The following is a 23,754-nucleotide window of genomic DNA, read 5'->3' as shown; positions in this document are numbered from 1 at the left end:
ACTCACACACACACCCACACACACCCACACACACACACACACCCACTCCCACGCTCACACACACACACACACACATGCACGCACACGCACGCACACAGACACATGCACATGATCAGAAGATCACCAAGCACAGAGAAGATTTCAAAGAATAGGAGTTACGGAATGACAAGTTTGAATACAAATTTGCTGTGAAGGGTGTCAGGTACCTCAGTTATGCTCTTGTGATGTCCATAAAGATGTTATTAGATTATTTATTTAAACTCAAAGCTCCACAATGTAGCCAATAATTTTTCCTGATTTAGAATAGAGTTGAAAATATCAACCATGTCCATGCCCATTACACAGGCACGCTAAAAGAATAATGGGAAAATAATGAAATGAAAGTTTAGAAAACAATACAGTATTCAACCTTTTTAATAAAACATAGATCAGGAAGAGCTTTTTTTTTAGGTAGATGGAGGGGAACACATGTACAAATGGGCAAAGGCTGCTTTCTTGACTTTTACAGTCAGAAGTCAAAAGATTATTAATAATAAGCAGTTAGTAGCGAGTATTAATGCCGAAATTTAACAAAAGTTAAAACCTGGAGTCAGCACAATTTCAACCTGGATTTTTTAATTGTTCAAAAATAATAATAGTGTGAAACAATATGTGAGATGAAAATCAAACAACAGAGACCACTGTCGCTAGTTACCTCTATCCCAACAGAAACAATATCATAGCTTACTTAAATTGGTGGCTGTTGCTGCAGTGAGGAGGGGAAAAAAAGCAAAACAGAATCAATAAATTATAAGTTGGCACACTGAGGGACAGCCTGATAAGTCAGTTTCTACTTTTTTCTGACTCCTTAAACATTTAAACTACTGTACAACACGTCCATTTTAAACTTTTTCATGGGCAGCCATGGTTCTGATTTCTTAATCTAGTTTCCAGCTCTGCATGAAAGACAGTGTGTTCCCTGTATACTAAAAAAAAAAAAAGATTCAGGGAGAAGAGACAGCTCCTTTATCCCATCTATGCTCAGGCAAAATGTAGGACTACTCCTCAATAAATTAGACAGGGAGGAAGCACTCACCCAGCAATACATGAAAAAACAGGACCATATCCTGTTGCCAACTGTGAAAACTCAAGAAAAACTACGCCTCACATTGGAAGCTAGGAATGTTCTTGTAAATAAAGACGTCTAGAATAACCCTGCCTTAGTATGTATACTGGGTTCAAATCCAGATTTCACCATCACAACAAACCATGTGAAGGATAACCATTTGCTCAGCAATATGCTGACATTGCCATCCTCCTTCACTGAGAGATTACTGTTCTTAGAGCCATAATGGGAGGTGTTGGGTGTTTAACAGCCAGCCTCTTTCCTGCTGGCCAGGTAGCACACACCTTCCAGAGTCCAGATATTACAAAGGACCTTAGAGCACGAGTTCACCAAAATCAATATTTCCAGAGATTTTACATCAACAGTACAACACACAGAATGAGAAACTTCTAGATCATCAGTCTTTGTTTGGGAAAATATAAAAATCTACATTATGTGACCAAACTGCCTGGCATGTAGAGACATGGCATTATTTGGTTTTACTCTTGTAAATATTGGAAACAGCTGTTAAAAAGATCCAGGATTAGTTGAACATGATGACCTAAATATGTTGCAATATTCCTATTACCTAAAAAAATGCTGTTTATGATATGACAAACTCACAATTACTTCAAAATGTACATCTTTTTTAAATATTTTTCACCCACGGAGGTCGCCATCTTTTCACCGATGGGTTGATGACGCATAAGGGACCATTTTGTACTGCAATCTAGAGTAAACACAGGAAGGCTAACTTTACCTGAGTAGTTGTTTATCATACTGCATTTGACTGGTGTAATTTTAGATAATGCCACACTCTGTCACTATTGAGTGTAATTTAAAAAAAATAAATAAATAAAAATTGAGGAGAATCTGGTGAATTTCCCACATGAAAGAAAGGAGAGCGCAGTGTGAGAGCCGTAGCGGAAAACAACTAAGGACTTAATCTGTTCCCTGGACATTTCTCCAGAACACTTTGAGTCATTTATACCAGCAGAACTGACAAAGGCTCTAACAGGTGATGTTACCTTAATGAGCTACAAAATAAATGCCGTGCTGAGACAGGCAGAGCTGGACGCTCTTTCAGATGCTAACAGGAGCTAGACTGCCTGCGGAACATCACCGATCCAACTGGACCCATGGAGGTCCAGTGTTGCTGATACCACCACACTGGACTCTAAGCAGCACAGCTGTTGTTGAACTGGACACAGATCTACAGACGCTGGGAGAAACATCAAAGACAAGCAGCGCTAACAGAGCTGTACTGGAAATACCTACTGTAAATAAAGACAAATGCATTTGGGTTCAGATACAGTCCAACTTGGGGTTCCTTTGCCTAAATGTAATATCCAGATAGAAACCTAATTTAATTTAGCGGTGTATTATCATTAGAAAGAAATAAAAAACAAAAGGAGCAAAACAATGGAAGGGAATGAGTAGAAAGACAGAACCACAAAGAGTGTAAAAGAGCCCAGACAAACAGCACACACACACACACACACACACACACAAACAGCCTAACTGAACATACACATGTGGACACACACACACAAACAAAACCTACAGTAGTCCATCTAAATACAATATTCACCTACTGGAGCAAATGTTTACCATAAACATTAGAAATACTGTAACTGGAGTTCGCTTAGTTAAACCACTACTGAACAACATCAGCTCACACAGGCAGCTAGCTGAACAAAACAGTAAAGACAGGGAACAAAAGACTGGGGCTTACACCAAAAAGGTATTAGCACAGTAGCAAAACAAAGAACAAACATGGAGCACTGCAGAGCACGTCACTGGGAGAAACGCTGTTTTTGCACAGGGAAAAACGTGGAAAGAGAGTAGGGTCTACCTTGTAGGCGACTCTTGGTGGACATTTCTTTCCCAAACCTAAGGGTGGGGGCATGTGTAGCAGCATCTGATACATATCGGAGTACTTGATACGGCCACTTCACAGGGTTGGGGGGAAAAAAAATAACAGAATGCAAACAGAGAAGGATCGGGAAGAAAAATCAACAGGAGAACAATGGAGAGGAGAAACAGAAATCTGTTGTCAATAGATTTCCTCAAGTGAGATGTAGGGTGGATGCCATCCTTGGCCACTGTGTTGGGGCACACGGATGCATCACTGTAGAACTCAGGGTTCCTGAGAGGAAACATGGAATGGCAAAGAGTGAGTCTGGTCAGAGAAGGAAGGGGGAGGAGAGAAGAGGGATGAATGGGTCAACCCAACACGCAGGATGCTGATGGGTTGGAAGAGAAATGATAGCATTGTATTGAGAATGTCTGCTCTGGCATGCTTGCAGACATTCCACTGGTACTTCAATCAGGGTGCATGGAGACAAAGGTTTCAGTGCCAGCCTGACTTGTTCTGTTTCTAATGTTGTTTTCATCATGGATATGGTTTCCTAAAACACCTCCATAAAGCTTCTTCAAAAGGTCTCTGATTTGAAAAGAATTGATTGGTTTCACCAATGAAGACTTTCAGGATTTACCTTTCTGGCATGGTTAAAAAGAAAACAATTCTAATACATAAAAGTTTACAGACAAGAAAGCTGGCAGGCGGCATGTTGAGACAATGCCACAGCTATGAAAGCTTTGTTTCCTCTTCGGCATCATCAACCAAAGCCAGACAGTTTGAAAAGGTGAGTGCTAGTGTAAAGGTGATTTCATTGGTGCACAGCCATTCAATTAAAAGTCTCTTGGCATAGAGGTACACAAAGCACCCTAGTGATGAAAATGTCCGGTATTTGCAAACCTTGTATGCTACCCTATTAGGGCAGTTCTTCCCTAAGCCAAGGGGGGGTGAGATAACGCGCAACAAATTGTACATATCCATATAGGAAATCCGTCCGCTGCGGAAAAGAACAAGCACATACATAACGTTCAGGATACCTTCAACTTAATCAGTCATCAGTGGGCTCATTGCATACAATGAGGAACGAGGACTGAGAATGGAGCTTCAATAGACCCCATTGCCACCAATAGAGATGAGAAATGAGATTAGGGTGATTCTCTCCACTTATACTGAGAAAACTATGTGCTGCATATCAGAAGAAGCCAATAACATACCAAGCAGCTGGGTCATACTCGGCCCAAACTCGAATGAATTCATCAAGATGATGAGGCCCCAGGATGGAGGAGTCTCTGGTGAGGTACTCAAAGTTATCCATTATAACAGCCACAAAGAGATTCAGCATCTGGAACACACACACAGCACTGCTCAAAACACTTCTGGTAATAATTTCAAAACTACTGCTATGAATGTTGATTAAAAGGAAATTCTTGTTAGATTAAGCCTCTGTAAGCATCACCAGACCTGAAGATCTGATTTAGTCTTTGTCTCCCTTATGTCTCCAACAAAGGCTAATCTCTGAAAAAGCTTTGATAGTCAAAACTGTTTACTAACTGTTATGTGCTTCAGGCACATTATAATTATTTTTGTCTATTTTTTTCTAGATTGTTTTGTATAGACTGTAGTAGAATGACTTTTTGTTAATATATTCTGGAGTTTGGATAATTTCTTATTTTTGGTAATTAATTTGATTACTTTTATTTGTGGCACTGTTGGTCTGCCTATAAATACGATGGGTTTCGACATGTTTGATCCTGCCCTTCCACTCACTCCACCACCACAGAGGATGTGTCCTGATGCGGTGCGCGCACATCTCCAGTCGCTGTAGGACGCAGCTGACGTCTCCAGCCTGCTATGCGGTAGTTTCTGTTAGCCTTTGTTTGTTTGCTTTTTCGTTGTGATTTTGGCCTGGTGGGACCAGTTGTCCTGTTTTCGATCTTTCTTTGGCAGTATATTCTTTTTTGTTTTAGTCTGGTACTAGCAGGGGCTTCGACAGCCATGTAGAGGGTCGGCCCCCTGCTGTACCGTTTTGTTCTTTTTGATTGGATCACCAAGTCCAACTTTCTGTTAATATTTTGGGGGTTTTGTTTTTCTCTTTTTTGGGACACGGGGAACTGAGGGTATTTAACTCTCCCTTTTTTTCTTCACAGAAAATCAAAGCAGCTGAACCAAAAGAAAAGTTCAAGAAAGTTTAAGAATAAAATTTTTTTTTGAACCCTCATTCTTGCCTTGTGTCCTGAAATATGTTGTGCCCTTGGTGGATGTAACACCAAATCAGTGGTAATCAACTTATACAATGACATAACAATTATCACAGACAAATTTTACTTACAAATATACATTGACACCTTGATGAAAATGAAATTATTACCATAGTGTAAAGCTATGTAACTATGCATTAGGAAGACTCACTGTTCCGAATTTGATGAATACTTATCAGATTGTAAGGACTTAAATCCTCACAGCAACAATTTTTGTGCTATGAGGATTGATTAGGTCACTAATGTCACATCTTAGAATTTCACCAGAGTGTGATTATCAGAAAGAAAATAACTTTGGTATACGCTGAAGATCATAGAAATGTACAGAACATATAGATTTGACATGTTAATTGGTTAGTAGAAGAAAGAGGAAATGAAGAGGAGGAGGAGTCAAACAGGATCAAATTAGATGGACATTTTCAATCTAGAGCAAAAGACTTCAAACTCCAAAAACTACCTGTAAAGCTTATTATTAAAGCTTATTCAAGACACATGGTTAAGCTTACGTTATGACATTTATTTATTTGGATTTATTTAAATTACTTTTAATTATTTTATGCTCTTTAATGACATGTTATTTGTTGCAAAACTGAACAAGGTCAGTATTTCATCTTTTAACACCCTTAAACTCTAAATATTAAATAACACAAACCTGACAAATAAATCTAAAGTAATAAACACTAAGATTAAAAAAAAACAACTACTACTAGTATCATCTCTAGAAGTTCAAATGAACTGTTTGATAAATTGATGACAGTTAGATGCTGACCAGGAAGGAGCAGAGGAAGATGAAGGAGACAAAGTAGAAGTAGGCAAAATCACTGCCACAGTCTTTCCCACTAGTCCCTGACAGCTCATCACAGGGTCGATGACTCAGACACGACAGCATGATCTCATGCCAGGCTTCTCCAGTTGCACTCCTGATGTCCAGAAAAGGAAAACACAGGGAGACAAAGATTAACCAACATCATAACGTTCACCTCTGACTTGTGTGATTGCTTCCTGGAAGCAATCACACTTGCTTCCAAATTATGTTTTTTTTTATTATTTTTTTATTTTTTTTTTTATTAGACTCAAAGTTTGAGGATTTATAACTACTTGAATGCAAGTCCCTTTCAAATAATTCAAATAAATATAATTCAAATAAAGCTTGTTGTATTCAGTAGAAGGAGACCTTCACAACAAAGTAAGTTCTGGATTTCTATTTGTTTCTGTTGAGGACACATAATAGAGAAATATTGACATGTGGATGAGTTGCCTGTGTGGATGTGGATACAAATCTGATCAGAGCATTAATGTTTCACATTTCTTTATGTTTAGATCCTCACTTGATGTGCTTCTAATAGCCCAACATACAAGGCAGATGATGAAACAGTATTTTATTTATTTTTTTATCAGGGAAGGGTTAATCTTTGAAAGAAGGAGGCTGACCTCAAAATAATCAACAAGATCAACCTAGTTTCATTGAATAATCATAATTGTTGTTTTGAACTTTCTATAAATCACATATTTGTCCATAATCTTGTAAAATTTCCCAACTTTATTCAATAACTTTGTGTTCCTTCTCATTAACCATTTAACAATAGTTCAGTTTATGATATCTCCATGAAGTCTGCTAGGCCTGAATTACTTTTTATAGCATTGCAAACTATTTACAGTCTAAAAGTGTGAAACTAGCATTGGTGAAGCCACCAACAACAGTGACATGAGCCCTTAATGATCTAGAGAAAGTTATGTTCAGTCCACAGTTTTAACATATTTGTTTCATCCACGTGTCTAGAAGACAAAAGATTGTTCATAGATCTGTAAGAAGATAACCGATCAGGCTGCTTTCTACCTGAACAGAAGCATAAGAGCCTGGAGAAAAGTACGGAAGTTGTTATGGTGGTTGATAGCTGTGTCTTCATTCAGCTCAATGTTCCCAAACACCTGCAGCAGAGACACTCAAGAATGTATTAACAATATAATGTTTGAAAAAGTCAGATGTCAATATTTCACTCAGAATAACTTCCAAAAAATAATTATCTTCATCGATCGCTGCAAAACAGCTACACAAACCTGCATCCCAATGATGGCGTAAATGAAGAACAGCATGGCAATAAGCAGGCACACATATGGCAGGGCCTAAAGGCAGAACACACAGTTATTCATGTTCCCTCTGAATTATCCCATCTTGATTTGACTTAGCAAGAAGTTGTTGTTTAGGACTTTGTGACAACAGGAAGTAGTTTGCAAGGTACAATGTGGATAAAGTCTGACCATCTTATGTTATGTGAGAGCACCTTGAAAGACTGGACAAAGGTCCAGAGCAGGATGCGGATGGTGTAGCCCTGCCTCAGCAGCTTGATGAGTCGAGCTGCTCTGAAGAGCCTCAGGAAGCTCAAATTCAATAGTCTGTCCTGTAATACACAAAAGCACATCCAATGTCTTTAATTTTATAAACACTCTGAGCAAAACTGGTCAAAACATTTGAGGGATCAGCAGCTATGAAGTTGTGTGCTCAAAACATTTTTCTGGAACTTCATCTGTATGACTGATCAAATTTCTACCATAGAGTGGATGGGGAGTTTTGTGAGAGCCTGTTGGTGTGTTGACCAGAGTCATAATGAGACTGAGAAAAAAACTCACTCTACACAACTTATTACAACATTATTGCTGACTCTTGCCAAGTTTCTTCTTTTTGACAAAGGGGACTTCTTCCCTCTGCTGTTATCCTGAACCTGTTCTGGAAGGGTAGCTACAGGACTACAGGTAGCTACAATCTGAAAGACACAGGCCACACTGGAGATGGGCATGAAAGACCAGCTACTACCTTTGGTCTAGTAGAAGTCAACATTAAACTTGAGTATTAAATTGCTGGAGAGAAAAGGTACTACACTATGCTGGCAAAGAGTCAGCATCACAAAGTCACTCACCGTAGTCTGGACATGTTCAGGATCAAACATTGGAAGAAGTGGTGGTGGGAGGAGGTTGGTGCACAAACCAAACGGCAGTGAAATAAAAAGAGAAAGAAAATGAAAGAGAGAGAGATAGAAAGAGAGAGAGAGAGAGACATAAGATGCAGCAGATAGGAGCATATCATACAATAACAACTGATACTACTCAACAAATACACGTGTTAATCATCAGTATAAAGAATTTGGTGTCATAAGAGAAACAGTTTGGAATGAGTAACTCCACCGCTGAAAGCAGGTCAGATAGAGCTCAACCAAAGACTAAATAGCTAACATATTTTAGAGTAAGTTTCTATGCATCCCTCCTACCATCACACAAACATCCCCTTCCTCTTCTGCTTTACCAGTCAGGCTCTCTTTGGTCACACAGCTGTCTTTGCGAATGTGCTGTCTTTGTAGAGAGTTTCATGTACAGATCTGGTTCATTTCACTGGCCGGTGTTGTAAAGTTGTTCTTTGAATACAGTGTTGTAATGTTGACATGCGGCACTGAGAATGTGGAGAGTTGTGTTCTTACTTTGATTTCAGTCACCAGGATGTCAGTGATGCTCCCCAAAACTGTCACAAAGTCAAATACATTCCAGGCATCTTTTAAGTAGTTCTGAGGAACAAAAGGCGGAAATTATAAGGCTCAAATTATTTCCCAATAATCTGAGAGCCAACCTTTAATAGATACACACCAGGGGACCAAAGGCGATGATCTTGAGAATGCACTCCAGAGAGAAAAGAGTGGTGAACACAATGTTCAGGTACTTCAGCATTGCTTCATAAAAATCCGGAGCTCCATGAAACTGGGAAAGCAGGACAGAGGGAGCAGCATAAATATTTTTCTCCATGAACTTATTCCAGATTCTCATAGCTCGACATTGAAAAAAATATGCACCTTACCTTCATCATGAGTACCACAGTGTTGAGAGCAATCATGATCATAATGGAGTATTCAAATGGAGCTGAAACGACAAACTTCCACATCCTGTACTGGAAGGACTGTGTGTCCTCCGGCATGTAGCGTGTCAAAGGTTTTGCATTTATGGCAAAGTCAATACAAGCCCTCTGCAAAGCACAAAAACACTCTTTATATTGATCTTTCCACAGGTTTGTTCAAACTCACAAGGTATGAACAACAACAGTAAACATTCATCCCTGATTGAACTGATTTCAACTGCTAAGGTATAGAACTGGCCAACATAGACAAAGGCCAGTTTTATGTAAAAGTATTTACCTCCTTACATATTTCTTCTGTTTTTGTCCCTTTGTCAACTGAAATGTTTTAGATAACCGTTTTTGAACAAAGAAAAGAGGAAAACAAGTTTTGAATAATGATTTATTAGGAGAATATCGCCCTATATGAAAAAGTAATTCAAATTCAATTCAAATTCATCCATCCATTATCATATGCCCTAATCCCTACTGCCAGCGGTCAACAGGCGAGAGGCGGGGTCACTCTGGACAGGTCGCCAGTCCAAATTCAAATTCAGAAATACTTCAATAATCCCAAAGGGAAATTAAATGTTGATGGAAGTCATATTATCTAAGAAGGACTTTGACTGAATTCAATCTGTTGTTGTATAACAGTCATGAAGAGGATGCTCAGGGTTTCTCCCTAACAAATCAACAAATGCTTTGTGCCATTTATGAAAAGTGGCAATGAATTTTGTATATCACTGTGAAAATATTAGAGTGGTCAGTATAATGTCATGCAAAAGTATCTCAGTTTGATTTCCAGACTTTGACTGGGCCATTCCAAAACCCTTATTCAGAGGTGGACTTGCTGGTGAGCCTGAAATATTAACCTTGGACAGTGTGTGTGATCATTGTCATTGTGTTTTTAGTCAGCAGAGGTTTTAGACTTGGATTACCTGCCCACCTACATACCCCCTACAGGATAGCTGAATCAGAGCGAGACTTTACTGATGCTGTTAGAGCCTTTAGCAAGATGTGCTTTTATAAATTACCTTTAAAAGGACATTTAGTTGTATTGTAGTGAATTAGGTTTAAATAAATCTTTTTTTTTTTTTTTACCTGAATTTGACTCATTCATGTTTTTAAACTTTATTTGGAAAGTTTCAGACACATTCCTCCTTCTGCACTCCTGAACATGTCTTATATACAAATGTGTGCATTGGTGAAACTAACTTTGACATGATCATATAAGAGAAACTCACAACATACCTCATTCTTTTCCAAACTGCATTCAGACAAGGCCTTGTCTCCTTGTTCTTGGAAAGTGATAATAATCAAAGCAACAAATATGTTGACAAAGAAAAATGGAAAGACCACAAAGTAGACCACATAGAAGATGGACATCTCTATGCGGTAGCCAGGGCTGGGACCTTGATCTTCAAAGGTAGCATCAACAGAGTGTTTCAGAACACTATGAAAAGAAAGAATGGTAGGACACAGTAAAACACCTCCTGACTGTGGCTGCCATGTAATTAAGAGAATTTTACAAGCTATTCTATTAACATAAGGCAAGTGAAGCCAAGCATCTTAAAGGAAATTGAACACTTTGGACACTTTTCATAATTTTTTTCAAATTTTGCATCAAGATAATACTTCACTAACTAAAATGACAGGTTTCAGATGTTGGTTCTTTAGTCAAGGATGCTTAATTGCACTTTTAAGATATTCAGGATTATTGTGAAAGAAAATTTAAATCAGTTTGACGTTTTTGAGATTCTGTCTTTTGCCTATATTTGACTATATTCTTCTGGCTTCATGACAGCATCAGTTACCAAAAGAGCGATTTATGTTATTTGTAGTTATTATCATTCAAACAAAATATGTCTAAAACTTAAAAAAAAAAAACGTTCCAGTTAGAGTAGGTGTAATTGAGTCTCTTGCATTTAATTTTGCATTAAATGCAAAATGAAAAATTAGTTTTTACTTCCAACACGTTATATTGGGGGTCGGTATAACTTAAAGAAGACAAATCAATTGCACTTACGTTGGCCAGCCCTCCCCGGTTGAGACTGTGAAGAGAGTTAGGAAGGCCCAGAGTACATTGTCATAATGGAATTCATATTTTTTCCACTCTCTTGGCATTGCTGCCACTGTTTCTTTGTCGTAGTCAAGAAATTGTCCTCTGGAAGATAGAAAGTGGTGACACGTGTTAAGCAAACACACACCAAATGTAAAAGGTCTGGCACGATATGAAAACGTTTAGGTGTATCAGACTGACTTGCAGTCTTTCTCCAGGGCTTTGGACTCATCAGTGCAATAGAAAAATTTTCCCTTGAAGAGCTGAACCGCAATAACAGCAAAAATGAACATGAAGAGGATGTAAACAATGAGGATGTTCAGCACGTTCTTCAAAGAGTTGACCACACAGTCAAACACGGCCTGGGGACAAAGAAAACACGTTTAAAGTCTGCATCATCCTGAAAGTCTACTTACAGAACAGCTGAAAGCAAACAGCGTCTTTGTGTCTGTTAATGACCTCATAGAATAGGAACACAAGGTTTACAGTTAAACCAGATATTTAAATACACTATATTAACAGACACAACCATTTTTACTATTGTCTAAAATGTGTGTGCGTTTGTGTGTGTGTATATATTTTCTGCAGTTTATTTATGGGCTTGAACATGAAAACCCTTTTAAGGAGGGAACATTTTGGTCTAAACTGCAGAATTTCATACACACATACATATTTCTGCAGGCACAGGTAATGAAACAGAAACACTTTAGAACCTTGAGTTTTGGCAGACGTTTGATGGTCTTGAGAGGCCTAAGAACCCTGAGGACCCTCAGTGACTTGATGGTGCTGATGTCTTTGCCTTTAGTCCCCCTGTGGACAGCAGAGTCTGTTATACACTTATCACAAATAAATTAGATACAGTTAATCAAATTATTTAATTCATTTAAAAAATTATTTTTAAATAACAAAATAACAGTCAGCTCTGGAACATATGAAATTAAAAAAGAGCTTAGAGAAATTTGAAATGTGGAGGAGTGTGAAATGTTTTCAGATCAACTATGTAAGGGAAGCAGATGGTAAAAACATTTTAGCATACAATGCAAGACACTTTATAAACACACGAAACACTAAACATTAGCAGCTTCTTATATGGTCTGAAATGTACAGTTATTATGTTTCTGAACTAACATCTCTTGTAGTAGTAGATTCTTAATATGAGGATTGATCACATGATAAATATTTTTAATGAATTTCAAAAACAAACTGAATGCAAAACTTTAGGTTTAAAAACATGAAAAATGTGACAGATTGTGTGTTTTTGTCCTGGTGAGAATCAGCAACGTTTCAGAATAAGTTCCTGTTTCATCACGACAAGCAATGAAAATATGAACAATATCTCAGCTTAACATTTGTCTTACTTCACTTGGTACCACTCTAGTTAATTCTGCACAGCAACAGATCAAATGACACAACTGTTGCAATAAAGTCCAGATTCTCAGAATGCAAAACTAATAGTTGTCCTGCTGATGGATTGTCTCTCCTGAGCTGTGGGTCTCTGCAGCTCCTCCAGAGGTACCATGGGTTTTTTGGCTGTTTCTCAAATTAATGCTCTTCCTGCCTGCCTGTCAGATTAGGTGAACAGCCATGTCTTTGTATTCATTTCCGTTTTTAATAATGGATTGAACAGTACTCTGTGGGATGTTGTTGTATCAACCTTCCAAACCTCTCAGGTCAGATCGTAGCTGTAACTCTTCAACAAACTTCGATTTACAACCAAAACTCCAAAAAGCGTAAACAGGACTCCTATTTCTTCCTCTCAAATGATGCTCTCACATTGTATTGCTTTTGTGGTTTGACAAAATAACTTTTGTAACAGCTTTGGTCAGCAGAGGCATGTTTCAATCCAAAGCTCTGCTTTCCAGGAAAACAAGTTTTACATTGAGTTCATGGAGCTGATCTGAGCAGTAATATGATCAGGGAGAGGAGGGTTAGGAAGGGGTGGAGTCAGAATGAAGGGTGGGCTGGCATAGGGGGGTTCCCCACCTGGTCACAGCTTGCTGCGATCTACTTGGGGGAAAACAGTAGTAAAACAAGGTACAGCACATTTATGGATGCTTTACACACACAAAATAAAGCACACATTTGAATCAAATGACAACACTACATAAGGTCTATTTTCTACAGAAAAGCAAAACATTTTATACTTTGGTTTTTAACAGACTGCTGGTTGAATACATCCAACTAATGTGATAAAAAATTACAAGATCCAAATAAAAGTATAATGTTTAGAAGCAGCTTATTACAAAAAATACTAATCAGAAGTGTTTTATAACAAGCAATTACTCTACTCAGTCAGTGTTTTGTAAATACATACAGCTATGAATGCGTTTACACTAAACAAAAAGTTAACTAACAGCAGAAAAAATGAGTTCTCCAAGGCTCTAAATAAGAATAATTAAATGTATCAAATATCACAAACATCAGTAATTTGTTAATGAACAGCACCTAAAGTCAGAGACAGCTCTTCAGCCTGTTGCATGCACTAAAAAGCAGAAGTGTGTGTGCTGCACCATTGGTTGCAGCAGGCGAGAGACTCACACTTTTTCATTTACATCTTTGCAGTTTTTATAGGAGAAGAACTGCATGGCATTTCCTGACAACATGCATTGTCAAGGAATGACGGCCCTCAGTCAAACGGTAATTGCCGGCATGGAGGTGACCAGAAAGCAAGAGGCTGTATGATTTAATGTTGGCTTCTCTTTATGTTATGCTTTATGTAGGCTTTTAAATTACTCAGCTGGAAATTTTATCTCAGGTTCATGTGCTTTTACGTCTTATGAAAATGTATTTCCCTTCTTAGAGATTCCTTCTGCTTTTGCCTTTTTGCTATTTCCAGATTTTTCAGATCATAAAACAATAATGACCTAAGTAAACACAAAATCCATTTTTTTTAAATAAGGGTTTTACTACTTAAAAGGAAAAGTAGTTGTTGCATGTTTTTAAGTACATGCAACAAATCCACTTGACACACTGTGAAAAAGTAATTTCACCCTGAACCTGACAAGAACTGCCATTATGCACAAGAAAACAATTACAAAGTACTTACAAAATATCTGTGAGAATGTAGAAGTCTATTCACATTATTATGAAAAACACTGAAAATGAACTTATGTTTTCATTCAAGTGGAGCTGCAGCGACAGGACATGCTGATGAAAACGGCTCTTTCAAGAGCTGCTGCAACATGTAGCCAACAAGCAGGTGATGTGTCCTTCTGTAGCACCTGGTGCACTATGGGAAAATGACTTTTCACCAAGCAATATGGCAGCTGAGTACAAGGAGATATTTGATGGAGAATGTGATAAGAGTACATCCCCAGCAACACAGCACTCCAAAACATCCCTGCAATTATTCACAAGTAATTTCACTTCATATGCAACGTCTTACAAAACAGAAATAAGTCAAATGTGGATTAGGAAGCAGTTCTATGTTGAACTGTGCTGTTTAGTTGCCACAATTATTAGCACCACCAAATAATTATTATTTAGAAAGTGTACCAATAAACACTTTCTTGACACAACCTTCAGGGCAATGGCTGAAGGAAGATTAGTGTTTTCAAGAACAAAACTGAGAAATGTATAAAATCCGTTCTGTCCTTTTTCAGATAGGGAATACTTTTTAGCAAGAATTTTAGCTAACTGAGACATATCCAAAACCCTCATTTTTAGAACTTATTGAAAATATGTTCAATATCTTCCTTGAAAAATTCTGTTTTTGTTTATGTAAGACGCAACATATCAGGAAACTTCTTGCTTTTGCAGTGTTGGTCATGTATGCTTCCTTCTCACATACATAATGACAAACAGGCAGAGTGAGAGAAGTAGAGGAGACATTACCCCATGAAGCTCCTTCAAAGAGATCCCGTGACAGAAACAGGAAAAAGGTGCATGTCAAAACTGTTACACATACTGACACACACACATCTGTCAGTTCCAATCACAGTCAAGTCAGATAAAAGAGAAATATTTTCTTTTTTATTTACTGTGAACCTATATGTAGGTTTAGCAGAAGTTCATAAAATACACTGCTCAAAAAAATAAAGGGAACACTCAAATAACACATCCTAGATCTGAATGAATGAAATATTCTCATTGAATACTTTGTTCTGTACAAAATTGAATGTGCTGACAACAAAATCACACAAAAATCATCAATGGAAATCAAATTTATTAACCAATGGAGGCCTGGATTTGGAGCCACACACAAAATTAAAGTGAAATGTTCCCTTTATTTTTTTGAGCAGTATATTTAGTACATAAAAGTTGAGCTCAAACAGTTTCATTTTGAGCAATACATCCCTGAAATCATAAGGCGGTAAAATCCTGTATGCCAGTGATCACAACAATGCAATGGATCCAACTTAAAAACATAAGCCTTATGGAAGCCTGGCAATGCAAGCAGAATCCCATCTAGAATGAGTCCAGAATCAACATTAAAAGCTATTTCTGTAGAAGCAGTTTTTCTTAATTTGTTGTTATTCAGCAAGAAGGTATGAGGTATTACATGATGTAGAGATATCATTCATACTCCCATTCCATTTAAAATTATTTACTTAAACATCTTTCCTGGCTGATTCAGATAAAAGTACAAATAGGTACATCACCAAAGAATAAAAGCTGTTCTTTCAGATCTCAGTTACAGTTAAATGTCAAATAATGGCTTTCAAAGTGAGCAACCAGAGATAAATCACAGATATGTACAATTATTTGCATCGTTATTAATTTACATGGATGAGATTCAACTGAAATGCATTATGATGGAAATATTTGTTGTAGCATTGATCAGCTTGGATATGTAGGTCATCATAAACGAATGAACTTCATTTAAAAAGGGACAATGTATAACTCAAACATTTGATGCTCTGTACCAGATCATAGCAAAATCTAATGGATACACAATACAACAATAAAGTTTTCGATCACAACACACAGACACACTCAAGCCCATTGACTGGCACAACACACAGTCATGCAGTTAATGTTCACATACCCGAGCAGTTTTAAACAATATTTTCAAATTAGATTTAAAAACTCTCAGAGAGCTCCAGCTCCTCATGTCAGTAAGAGATATAAAGGGATGAATGATGGGACTTCTCAGTGGTCAGTGCCACCAAAACGGTTCATCTGTGAAACCTACAGCAGGAAGATGCTTTTGTGCATCATGACCAAACAAAATACTATTCTAAAAATACTAAACTATTCTTGTTCTTCTTCATAGAAGAACAAGAATAGTTGGGTACTGCAAAGTAGTTAGACTATAAAACCTAACTGTTTAATAATTTTAATAATGCAGTAGCAGTGTCTCATTAAAAAAGTGTTCTTTTTTAAACACTGCACATATCCAGGTGATAATGCTACTGCTTATGGAGAGTCACTTCAGCTCAGTGAGTTGCTCTTCGACTTGTGTGAGGACAGATTCCACTGATGTTAGTGTCATAGTTCTCACCTAACGGTGTTTTCTCTGCCGTGTTCTTAGATTTTCAAGATGCTCTCCTTTGCCCCTCCTAAATAATTTTTGTGCCAGCAGCTCATGGTGATCATACCAGATACTCAACAGTAATCTACAAACTAGAAGATCACTCATCACTAGCACTTTGTCTGCGCTTGTGCAACATATTCTAGACAACATTTTACCACATACAACTCAGATATGCAGTCATATCTGAGTTCTTATAATATAGTGCTTCTGCTGTATTTCAATTCATTTCAATTCAATAACAAAGGACCCTTAGTGTTGGTGTTTACTGAAAATCCCCACAGAACTCTTACAGCTATCAAAGCTATCAAAGAGATTGAGAAACCCAGGGCATTCTAAAAAAAAAACCCCCAAAAAACAGAAGCCAATATACCTTGAAGGCAATATTGGATTCTTAAATTCTGTATAATGTGGTTTAATGTTGTAGTGTACATGTTCATTTTCTAATTTTACAGCAAATAGGTAGAAGCTGCTGAACTTACGAAAATGCAAATGCCACCAGAGCCCCACTGACCACTATGAAGTCCAGAATGTTCCACAGGTCTCTGAAGTAAGATCCAGGATGGAGAAGCAGTCCAAGATCCACCATCTAAATTGTTGACAAAAATGGTGTTTAATCAGTTTGGTTCTAATAAATTCAGATGATTTCAAATTACCTTATTACTTTTTTCAACTTTTTAGAAATCTGTGCTTATTCCATATTTCAATTCAATTCAAAAATACTTTATCATTCCAAAGTGAAATTAAATAGTGATGTAAGTCATATGGCCAAAGTACCTTTAGAGTAGCAGTGGGTGGTGATGCTGTGAGCAAGAAGGATCTCTGGTAACAGTCTGTCTGGCAACAAATCTAAAGGGGCCTCTGACTGAAGACTGCCATATTATAACAGCTCAGTATCCAGGCAGCAGAGACAATATTCCATAGCATGTCCTGGATAACCAGTCAGTTGTCGGTAAGCACTGCGAATCCACCTCATTTGCTTTTGCAACTCTATTAAATGTCTTTTTGTGTGTAAAAGTTGAGGTGTTATCTAAGCTTTTGAGATGCTAATCACTTGTTTCCAGTTTTTGTCACGGTTATGTATAACAACTGTCTGAAAGTAAAAAAGTAACAACCAAAATCCTTACAGTTTCACAGCATCCAAAACCAAAGGCACCAACCGTCCAAATAATGAAACTATCAACTACCAATAAACAAACCAAGAATAAAGGTCTACAAAAAGAACAAACCAGAACCAACATAAGAGACACACTCCAACATGCTGCCACCACGAGATGTGCATTTCATGTTGTGATCATTGATTCTGATTAGGGGTATCCTGACATAACGGTATCAGAATAAAGAAAGTTGGATAAACATGCTTATTGAGAAAACACTTTGAAAATTGTGAATCATGTTATTTCCGCTTTACAGTCCTGTAATATTTTGCATTGGTCTAATACATAAAATCCATATCAAATATACCATAATGTACAACAAAAGAGTTATGCATCCTCTTGCAAAGCACTATTGTGTCTTTGAAAACAGAGTAGAAAATGAGGAAGTCAGTGGTGGCGTCTTACTTTGATCACCATTTCGAATGTGAAAACCCCAGTAAAGGCATAGTCCAGATATTTGAGCACCTAAAAAAACAGACCATGTTGCATAAGTGTTAACACAGATGTGACACAATTATAGTTAATACAGTGTGAATTAAAATACAAATTGTAGAACAGTTGGATCTGGAATTAGTGTACAGTATCTCAGTCCCACTGCCCTTAAAGGACTCTGTTCCTCCTCTTATCCTTTGGTCAGGAGTGATTTCAGCTTTACATGATCTTTTCATCTTTCATATTAGCCTTGCTGTTTCCTGATTATTTGTTTCTGCCATACACACTGGATGATCTTAAATGGTGATACTGACTGAGTAAACTGTTGTGTTGACACAGTTACTACCTGCAGCAGAGATTCAGTGGAATCAATGAGCATCATGAATTTCTGCTTCCTTCTGAAAGTCAATCACTTTTCAGGATTTTACTGAAGTCGGCTACTTTCTCTTCTCTCTACTGATGATGTGACCTGAGACAATGATGTTTCTGTCTCAGAAGAAACGAGAAAAAAGTCACTCTACTCCACCCCTTTGTCCTAATTTGTACTGTAAATCCAGCCCTCCATGTTGCCTTCATGTCCTCACAACAGGAGGAGCTTCCATCAGCTCCTGCTGGAAATCCCAGCTAGGTGCACGATTACCGTCACTTTGAATATGCAGAGATCATTGAATTTATTCAACCTTTAAATGGCTGTATCCTGTTATAGGCACCAGACATGGAGTACAGAGGTGAGCTCAGAAGTTACTAAAAAGAGTTATTCATTTTTTAACTCACTCTTTTCAATCACAAGGTAAACCTCCCACCAACAAAACAAAACCAACTAAAGGGAGCAACTGATTAGGTCTGTCTTACATTGTTGCGAGGGGCATTTGTCCAGACTGGATCTTCAGCTGCCAGAGCAATGCTGCTCATTGCGATAACAACCAGGATAGACATCTCAAAATACCGCAGGGTCACAATGTAGTGACATAACCGCCTCACCCTAAAGGGAGCGAGACAAAGAGACATTCAACCAGGTTTGGTTCTGACAGGAAATGACATATCTCTTCAAAGACAATAAAACAATGTAAAAAAAAAAAGAGGGAGAATTTTGAACAGTTTGAGTAGATAATGTTGTGTTTTCTTAATTTGTAATTGCGCTTAATGTGTTTTTGAATATGTTGTGTTTTTTGATCTGTTAAAATGGTTTGCATTCGAGAGTCACTGTATGAACTTCTTCGACTTTTACAATGTCTTACTTTTTTTCTGTTTAAAATCTTTTCAACATCTTAACTCATTGAGATACAAGGTTTTACTTCCCAGACTGACGTTTTTTAAGCAAACAGATTGAATATATTACTGCATAAATTCTGTGGGTGTTGGTGAGAGATAAGTGATAATAAATAAAGGGGAAAAAATACTAATATATTTGTATTGATAATGACAGCGGTTTTAATGTGCACACGAGTAAAATCATTTGCTGACCGTCATTGCTAAAATCATTCATGACAGCTGGATGGATTTGAGACTAGCTGCTTTCTTTCTTAGATTGTACCACTGGCTTCTATGTTTAGCCGTGTTTCTCTCTGACAAAGTTACTAATGGAGGGAGGGGGGAGAGCAGGAAGGAAGGAAGGAGGGAAGGAACAGAGGAAGTGAAGAAGGAAGGAGTGATGGATGGAGAGATGGACGGAGCAGACTGAGGTGACTCACGGGTTGGTCTGTCCAAAGATAAACATTGAGCTGTAAGGTAAGATGGGTCTTGGTCCAGAGTGACATTGATCCTTCAGGTTCTTCTCATTCATAGGCATTGATTCATTGTCAGTACTATTCACTGTGAAGACAGAGAATAATGATTAACACATGGCAGTTAGTTTAACATGAGCCAACATTTTACAAGACAACATAAAATCTCCAAACAACCACTATGGAATAACGAGGATACTTTGGAGAAATAAACCAATGAACTCAGGAAATAAATGTGCATTCTGAAGCCATTAGAGTACTAACTTTGTATCATAGTGATCTCTCCAGGTGTGGTGATAGTCACAGGGGGAATGCGGATGGAGGTCTGGCCTGTTCTTCTGACATTCTTCTGGTTGTCTGAGTCCTCTGGCTGGCCAGACGTTTCCAGAGAGCCTGGCTGCTGGGAAATGTCATCTGAGTCACCAAACCTGTTCCAAGAGAATCATGTTTATATTCCAGTGTTTTCATAACTCTGGTCACCTGAAACCTGACTCAGTAAGAGTTGATCCCTAAAAGAAAGAGCATTATCAGCTCACCACTACAGCAATTAGTGACATAAACAAGTTGTGGGTAAAAAAAATGCATTTAGGCATTAAATTGCTGTGATGATTTGGTGAAGTTGATTTTCTTATGTTCAAAGCTCCTCGTTTGTCCAGAACGAGGAGGGAAGGAGGTTTATGTAATTTGATGCCATGGAGAGTTACAGTGGTTCTGATGACAAACATGGATCTGATCCTGTACTGACAAGGTGGTTGGTGGGTTTGTGTTTCAGATCAAGCTGTGAGAGCCACATTAACAGTTTTAACACTGTCAGTGTTAATACTTTTGATGACCTCTGTTAAGGTTTTTAACAGATCCCTTCTTTCTGGGGTGCAGGGATGTTAAATGTGTCTGAATTTGAATTTTGTGTTGATCTCCTGCTGCTGACAGTAAACTAAATCAATAGCAGACAGAACTGAAGTCTGCCTGTTGATGAATAGTTGTACCTGTTAGTATTTGGCTCCTCTCTCTCATTTGACTCCTCTCCTTCAGCCCTGGACTGACTCCTCGACCCGTGTGTGTGATGCCTCCTCCTCTTGCCCTCCCTTTCCCCATCTTTGTTAGATGATCGACCATCTTTACGGTGAACCCTGTGCTCGCCTCGACCTCCACCATTCACTGTCCCATTCCCCCCTCTGGACTGTCGATGTGAATGATGATGCCGATGCTCTCTCTCTCTTGTGCCCCCCCCACCTGCACTCTCATCCATTGAACTGTGATGGTGATGCTTTCTGCTCCTATCTGTGCTGCAGGACCTCCCGCTCTTCCCCTCTTGTCTACAGCTGTAGTCATGGTTTGTGGAGTGGCTGTGATGGACGTGTTGCCTCCCGTCTTTCCCACTGTCACCACCGCTGTCATTAGGCTCTTCTTTCACCTTAGCCCGCCCTCTGTCTCTGTGGCGGTGGTGACGGTGATGAGAATGAGGCGGAGCAGACGGTGGATCAGCGGCAGTCTCTGCTTCCTCCGGCGTGCCCGGCTTGTGACGGTGATGTTGATGGCCTCTCACCAACAGCCCATCGGAATGCCCAACAACTAGGGGCCGGTCAAGGTGGGTCTTCATGTCAGGCCGCATCTGAAGGCCAGAGGGGAGGCGGACACACTCCTCGGGATCATATAAGACCTCGCAGCTCGCCTGATTGTGCCTCCTCAGCTGGCTGGCTTTCTGCTCCCAGACAGACATCGTCTTGACTGACCTCTGCTGCTCATTGCTAAGTAAAAAGGAAACCAAAGATCAAAAAAAAAAAAAAAAAAAAAAAAAAAAACATGACCTCTGAAACACTGATATTACATAGTAATGCACAATATAATTTCAATTCTGTTCTTGTTTTTTGTAGACAAATGATTTACAGTTAGCATTTTCAATGAAAAACAGACTTTCATTATGAGTCTTTATGGTATATAAACTCAAAAGTACAACATTTTGTAATCCCATGATGACACAAATTGTATTTTAATGCTGAATGATTGATAACATGTGCAATGGGGCTTTGAGCACAGTGGAAGACTAGTACCAGAGATCCCAGTCTGCTGTGGAGAGAGCTGCTCATGGTCATGGCTGAAGTTCAAGCATGGTTCCATTACCATGCTTTGATACACAACCATTTGAAATGTATTTTCAGATTACAATAAACCGAGGAAGCTGTATGCATGCACCTTTTGTAGTTAGTTCCAGTTTCCCCTGATGTTACAGATACAATTCCAGGTTAATATGCCAGTAATAGAGCAGATGTCAATCTGTTCACAGCACAGTCTATGATGGCAACTGAAAAAGGTCAAAATCCAAGAAGTTTCAAATGGAAAACAAGATGAACAGAAAAGCCTGAAATGTGTTATGAATAAAAGGTAGTTCTGATTTAATCACATGGTCTGTGACAACATGGATATGTATGTTTTGGCCAACATCATTGGCCAACTTGTGTGGAAACAGCTGGGTTTTTACCTCAGGTAGTGATGGACTGGGGTGCAGACATAACTCCTACAGCACAAACACATAAAAAGGAAGCGATACTGAAATACAGAGGGGGGAGAGGGAGACTTGAAAGGGAAAACAGAGATTATACATAAAAGCACAAAAGAAGACAGGGAGGGGTTCCATTTCTGAAAACTAAAAATAGGATGGGCAGCATATAGCAAAAAAAAAATAAATTAAAACAGAAAATATGCTTTTTTCTTGCTCCTGCTTTAACATTCATTAATGTTCTTCTGCAGATGCTTGAATATGTTGTAGGCTTCAAGGGCATTATGTTGGTCTGGTTTAAATAGTATGAAATAGTGAACAGCTAGTTCATGGTAAGAAGCTTTACTTCTTTATGTTAGTTATGGAGTACCTCAGGGTTTGGACCAATTCATCTTACATATCTGTTAACTTAAAATACATTTCCATTGTTAAGGTGATGGCCTTTGTTGTTTTTTTTTTTTTCTTTTTTACTTTTTGATTGTGACAAGATAGAAGCAACCATCTTTACACCAGAGTATCAAATAATTGTGTGTGATTTTATACTTCGATCATGTTCGAAATAAAATAAAATAAAATAAAATAAAAATAGATAAAAGACACAAACAACTACTTAGTCAGTCACTTCATCTGAATGGCAACATCTTGTTCTCCAGTACCAATATAAAGATCCTTAGTGTACCAGGACATGTCCTTTAAATCTCATACTAGACAAACTTATGTGATTTATAATTTCTTTCACAAATTAGAAACCCAAGATCCAAGAATGCAGAAAAACTATACCCCATAAATGTGTTATTTGAATGCTGGGCTACTGTATTTCTTTATTATTGAACGAAAAAAAAAAAAAAAAAAAAGAATTTCGAACAAGTATTAAAAGGACACAAGGACAAAAATCCCAAACACATGCAGCCCGTTGCAGCGAGGACTGTTCACTCCTCTACACTGTAGAAACAAAACAGTAGCTGCACAAGAGGATGGCTCAACTCATCAGAACCAACTCATCAGGCCAAGACTCAGCAGTTTATCTACATCTCAAAGACTAAAGACTCTCCTTTGAAGACAACAATGTGCACCTTGAACATGGTTTGACCATCTAAGTGAAACGTGAAAACCAAACAACAAAGATGTTCAAGGTGTAAAGTTCCATCTTTTCGCCTGGTCTCAGGCAGCTTCACAGAAACTCGCACCTTGAGATGTGATTAACACACTGCACAAGTTGACACACTTGTCTGGTTAGTGACCTCCATTACTCTCAGTGTGACTCTTTCTGATTAAAATGTGTAAGATAAGCCTGAGACTTCCAACCTAAGTTTAAGAACTGAAGAAGCTTTTTGG

At 38.2% G+C, this 23,754-nt stretch overlaps 1 protein-coding gene across 15 annotated transcripts in view; it reads right to left on the bottom strand.

The window, feature by feature from the left end:
- Positions 1-23,754, bottom strand: part of cacna1ba (calcium channel, voltage-dependent, N type, alpha 1B subunit, a) — an 87,093-nt gene that overhangs the window by 23,394 nt on the left and 39,945 nt on the right. For 4 of the 15 annotated variants that reach the window (XM_015039159.1, XM_015039167.1, XM_015039161.1 and 1 more), the window contains exons 19-41: positions 22,402-22,437; positions 20,909-21,670; positions 20,187-20,350; positions 19,890-20,010; positions 19,051-19,180; positions 18,172-18,231; positions 17,092-17,198; positions 14,971-14,982; positions 13,120-13,140; positions 11,850-11,946; positions 11,338-11,498; positions 11,104-11,241; positions 10,329-10,530; positions 9,045-9,209; positions 8,837-8,947; positions 8,674-8,757; positions 8,119-8,124; positions 7,486-7,602; positions 7,262-7,327; positions 7,041-7,132; positions 5,973-6,123; positions 4,160-4,287; positions 2,940-3,036 (exon numbers count right to left, since the gene is read on the bottom strand). In XM_015039159.1, the coding sequence (XP_014894645.1) occupies positions 2,940-3,036; positions 4,160-4,287; positions 5,973-6,123; positions 7,041-7,132; positions 7,262-7,327; positions 7,486-7,602; positions 8,119-8,124; positions 8,674-8,757; positions 8,837-8,947; positions 9,045-9,209; positions 10,329-10,530; positions 11,104-11,241; positions 11,338-11,498; positions 11,850-11,946; positions 13,120-13,140; positions 14,971-14,982; positions 17,092-17,198; positions 18,172-18,231; positions 19,051-19,180; positions 19,890-20,010; positions 20,187-20,350; positions 20,909-21,670; positions 22,402-22,437 (3,028 nt within the window). Of the gene's footprint in view, positions 1-727; positions 746-2,939; positions 3,037-3,845; positions 3,943-4,159; positions 4,288-5,972; positions 6,124-7,040; positions 7,133-7,261; positions 7,328-7,485; positions 7,603-8,118; positions 8,125-8,673; positions 8,758-8,836; positions 8,948-9,044; positions 9,210-10,328; positions 10,531-11,103; positions 11,242-11,337; positions 11,499-11,849; positions 11,947-13,119; positions 13,141-14,970; positions 14,983-17,091; positions 17,199-18,171; positions 18,232-19,050; positions 19,181-19,889; positions 20,011-20,186; positions 20,351-20,908; positions 21,671-22,401; positions 22,438-23,754 lie in introns of all 15 variants that reach the window. The other 11 variants (XM_015039162.1, XM_015039172.1, XM_015039164.1 and 8 more) reach the window with 8 other exon arrangements.

Source organism: Poecilia latipinna, unplaced genomic scaffold (assembly GCF_001443285.1).
Source record: "Poecilia latipinna isolate Pla-1442-1.1 unplaced genomic scaffold, P_latipinna-1.0 Scaffold463, whole genome shotgun sequence".
In the NCBI taxonomy this organism is placed as follows: Eukaryota; Metazoa; Chordata; class Actinopteri; order Cyprinodontiformes; family Poeciliidae; genus Poecilia; species Poecilia latipinna.
The sequence above is the reverse complement of the archived record's forward strand: the minus strand, read 5'-3'. Positions and strand labels throughout refer to the sequence as shown.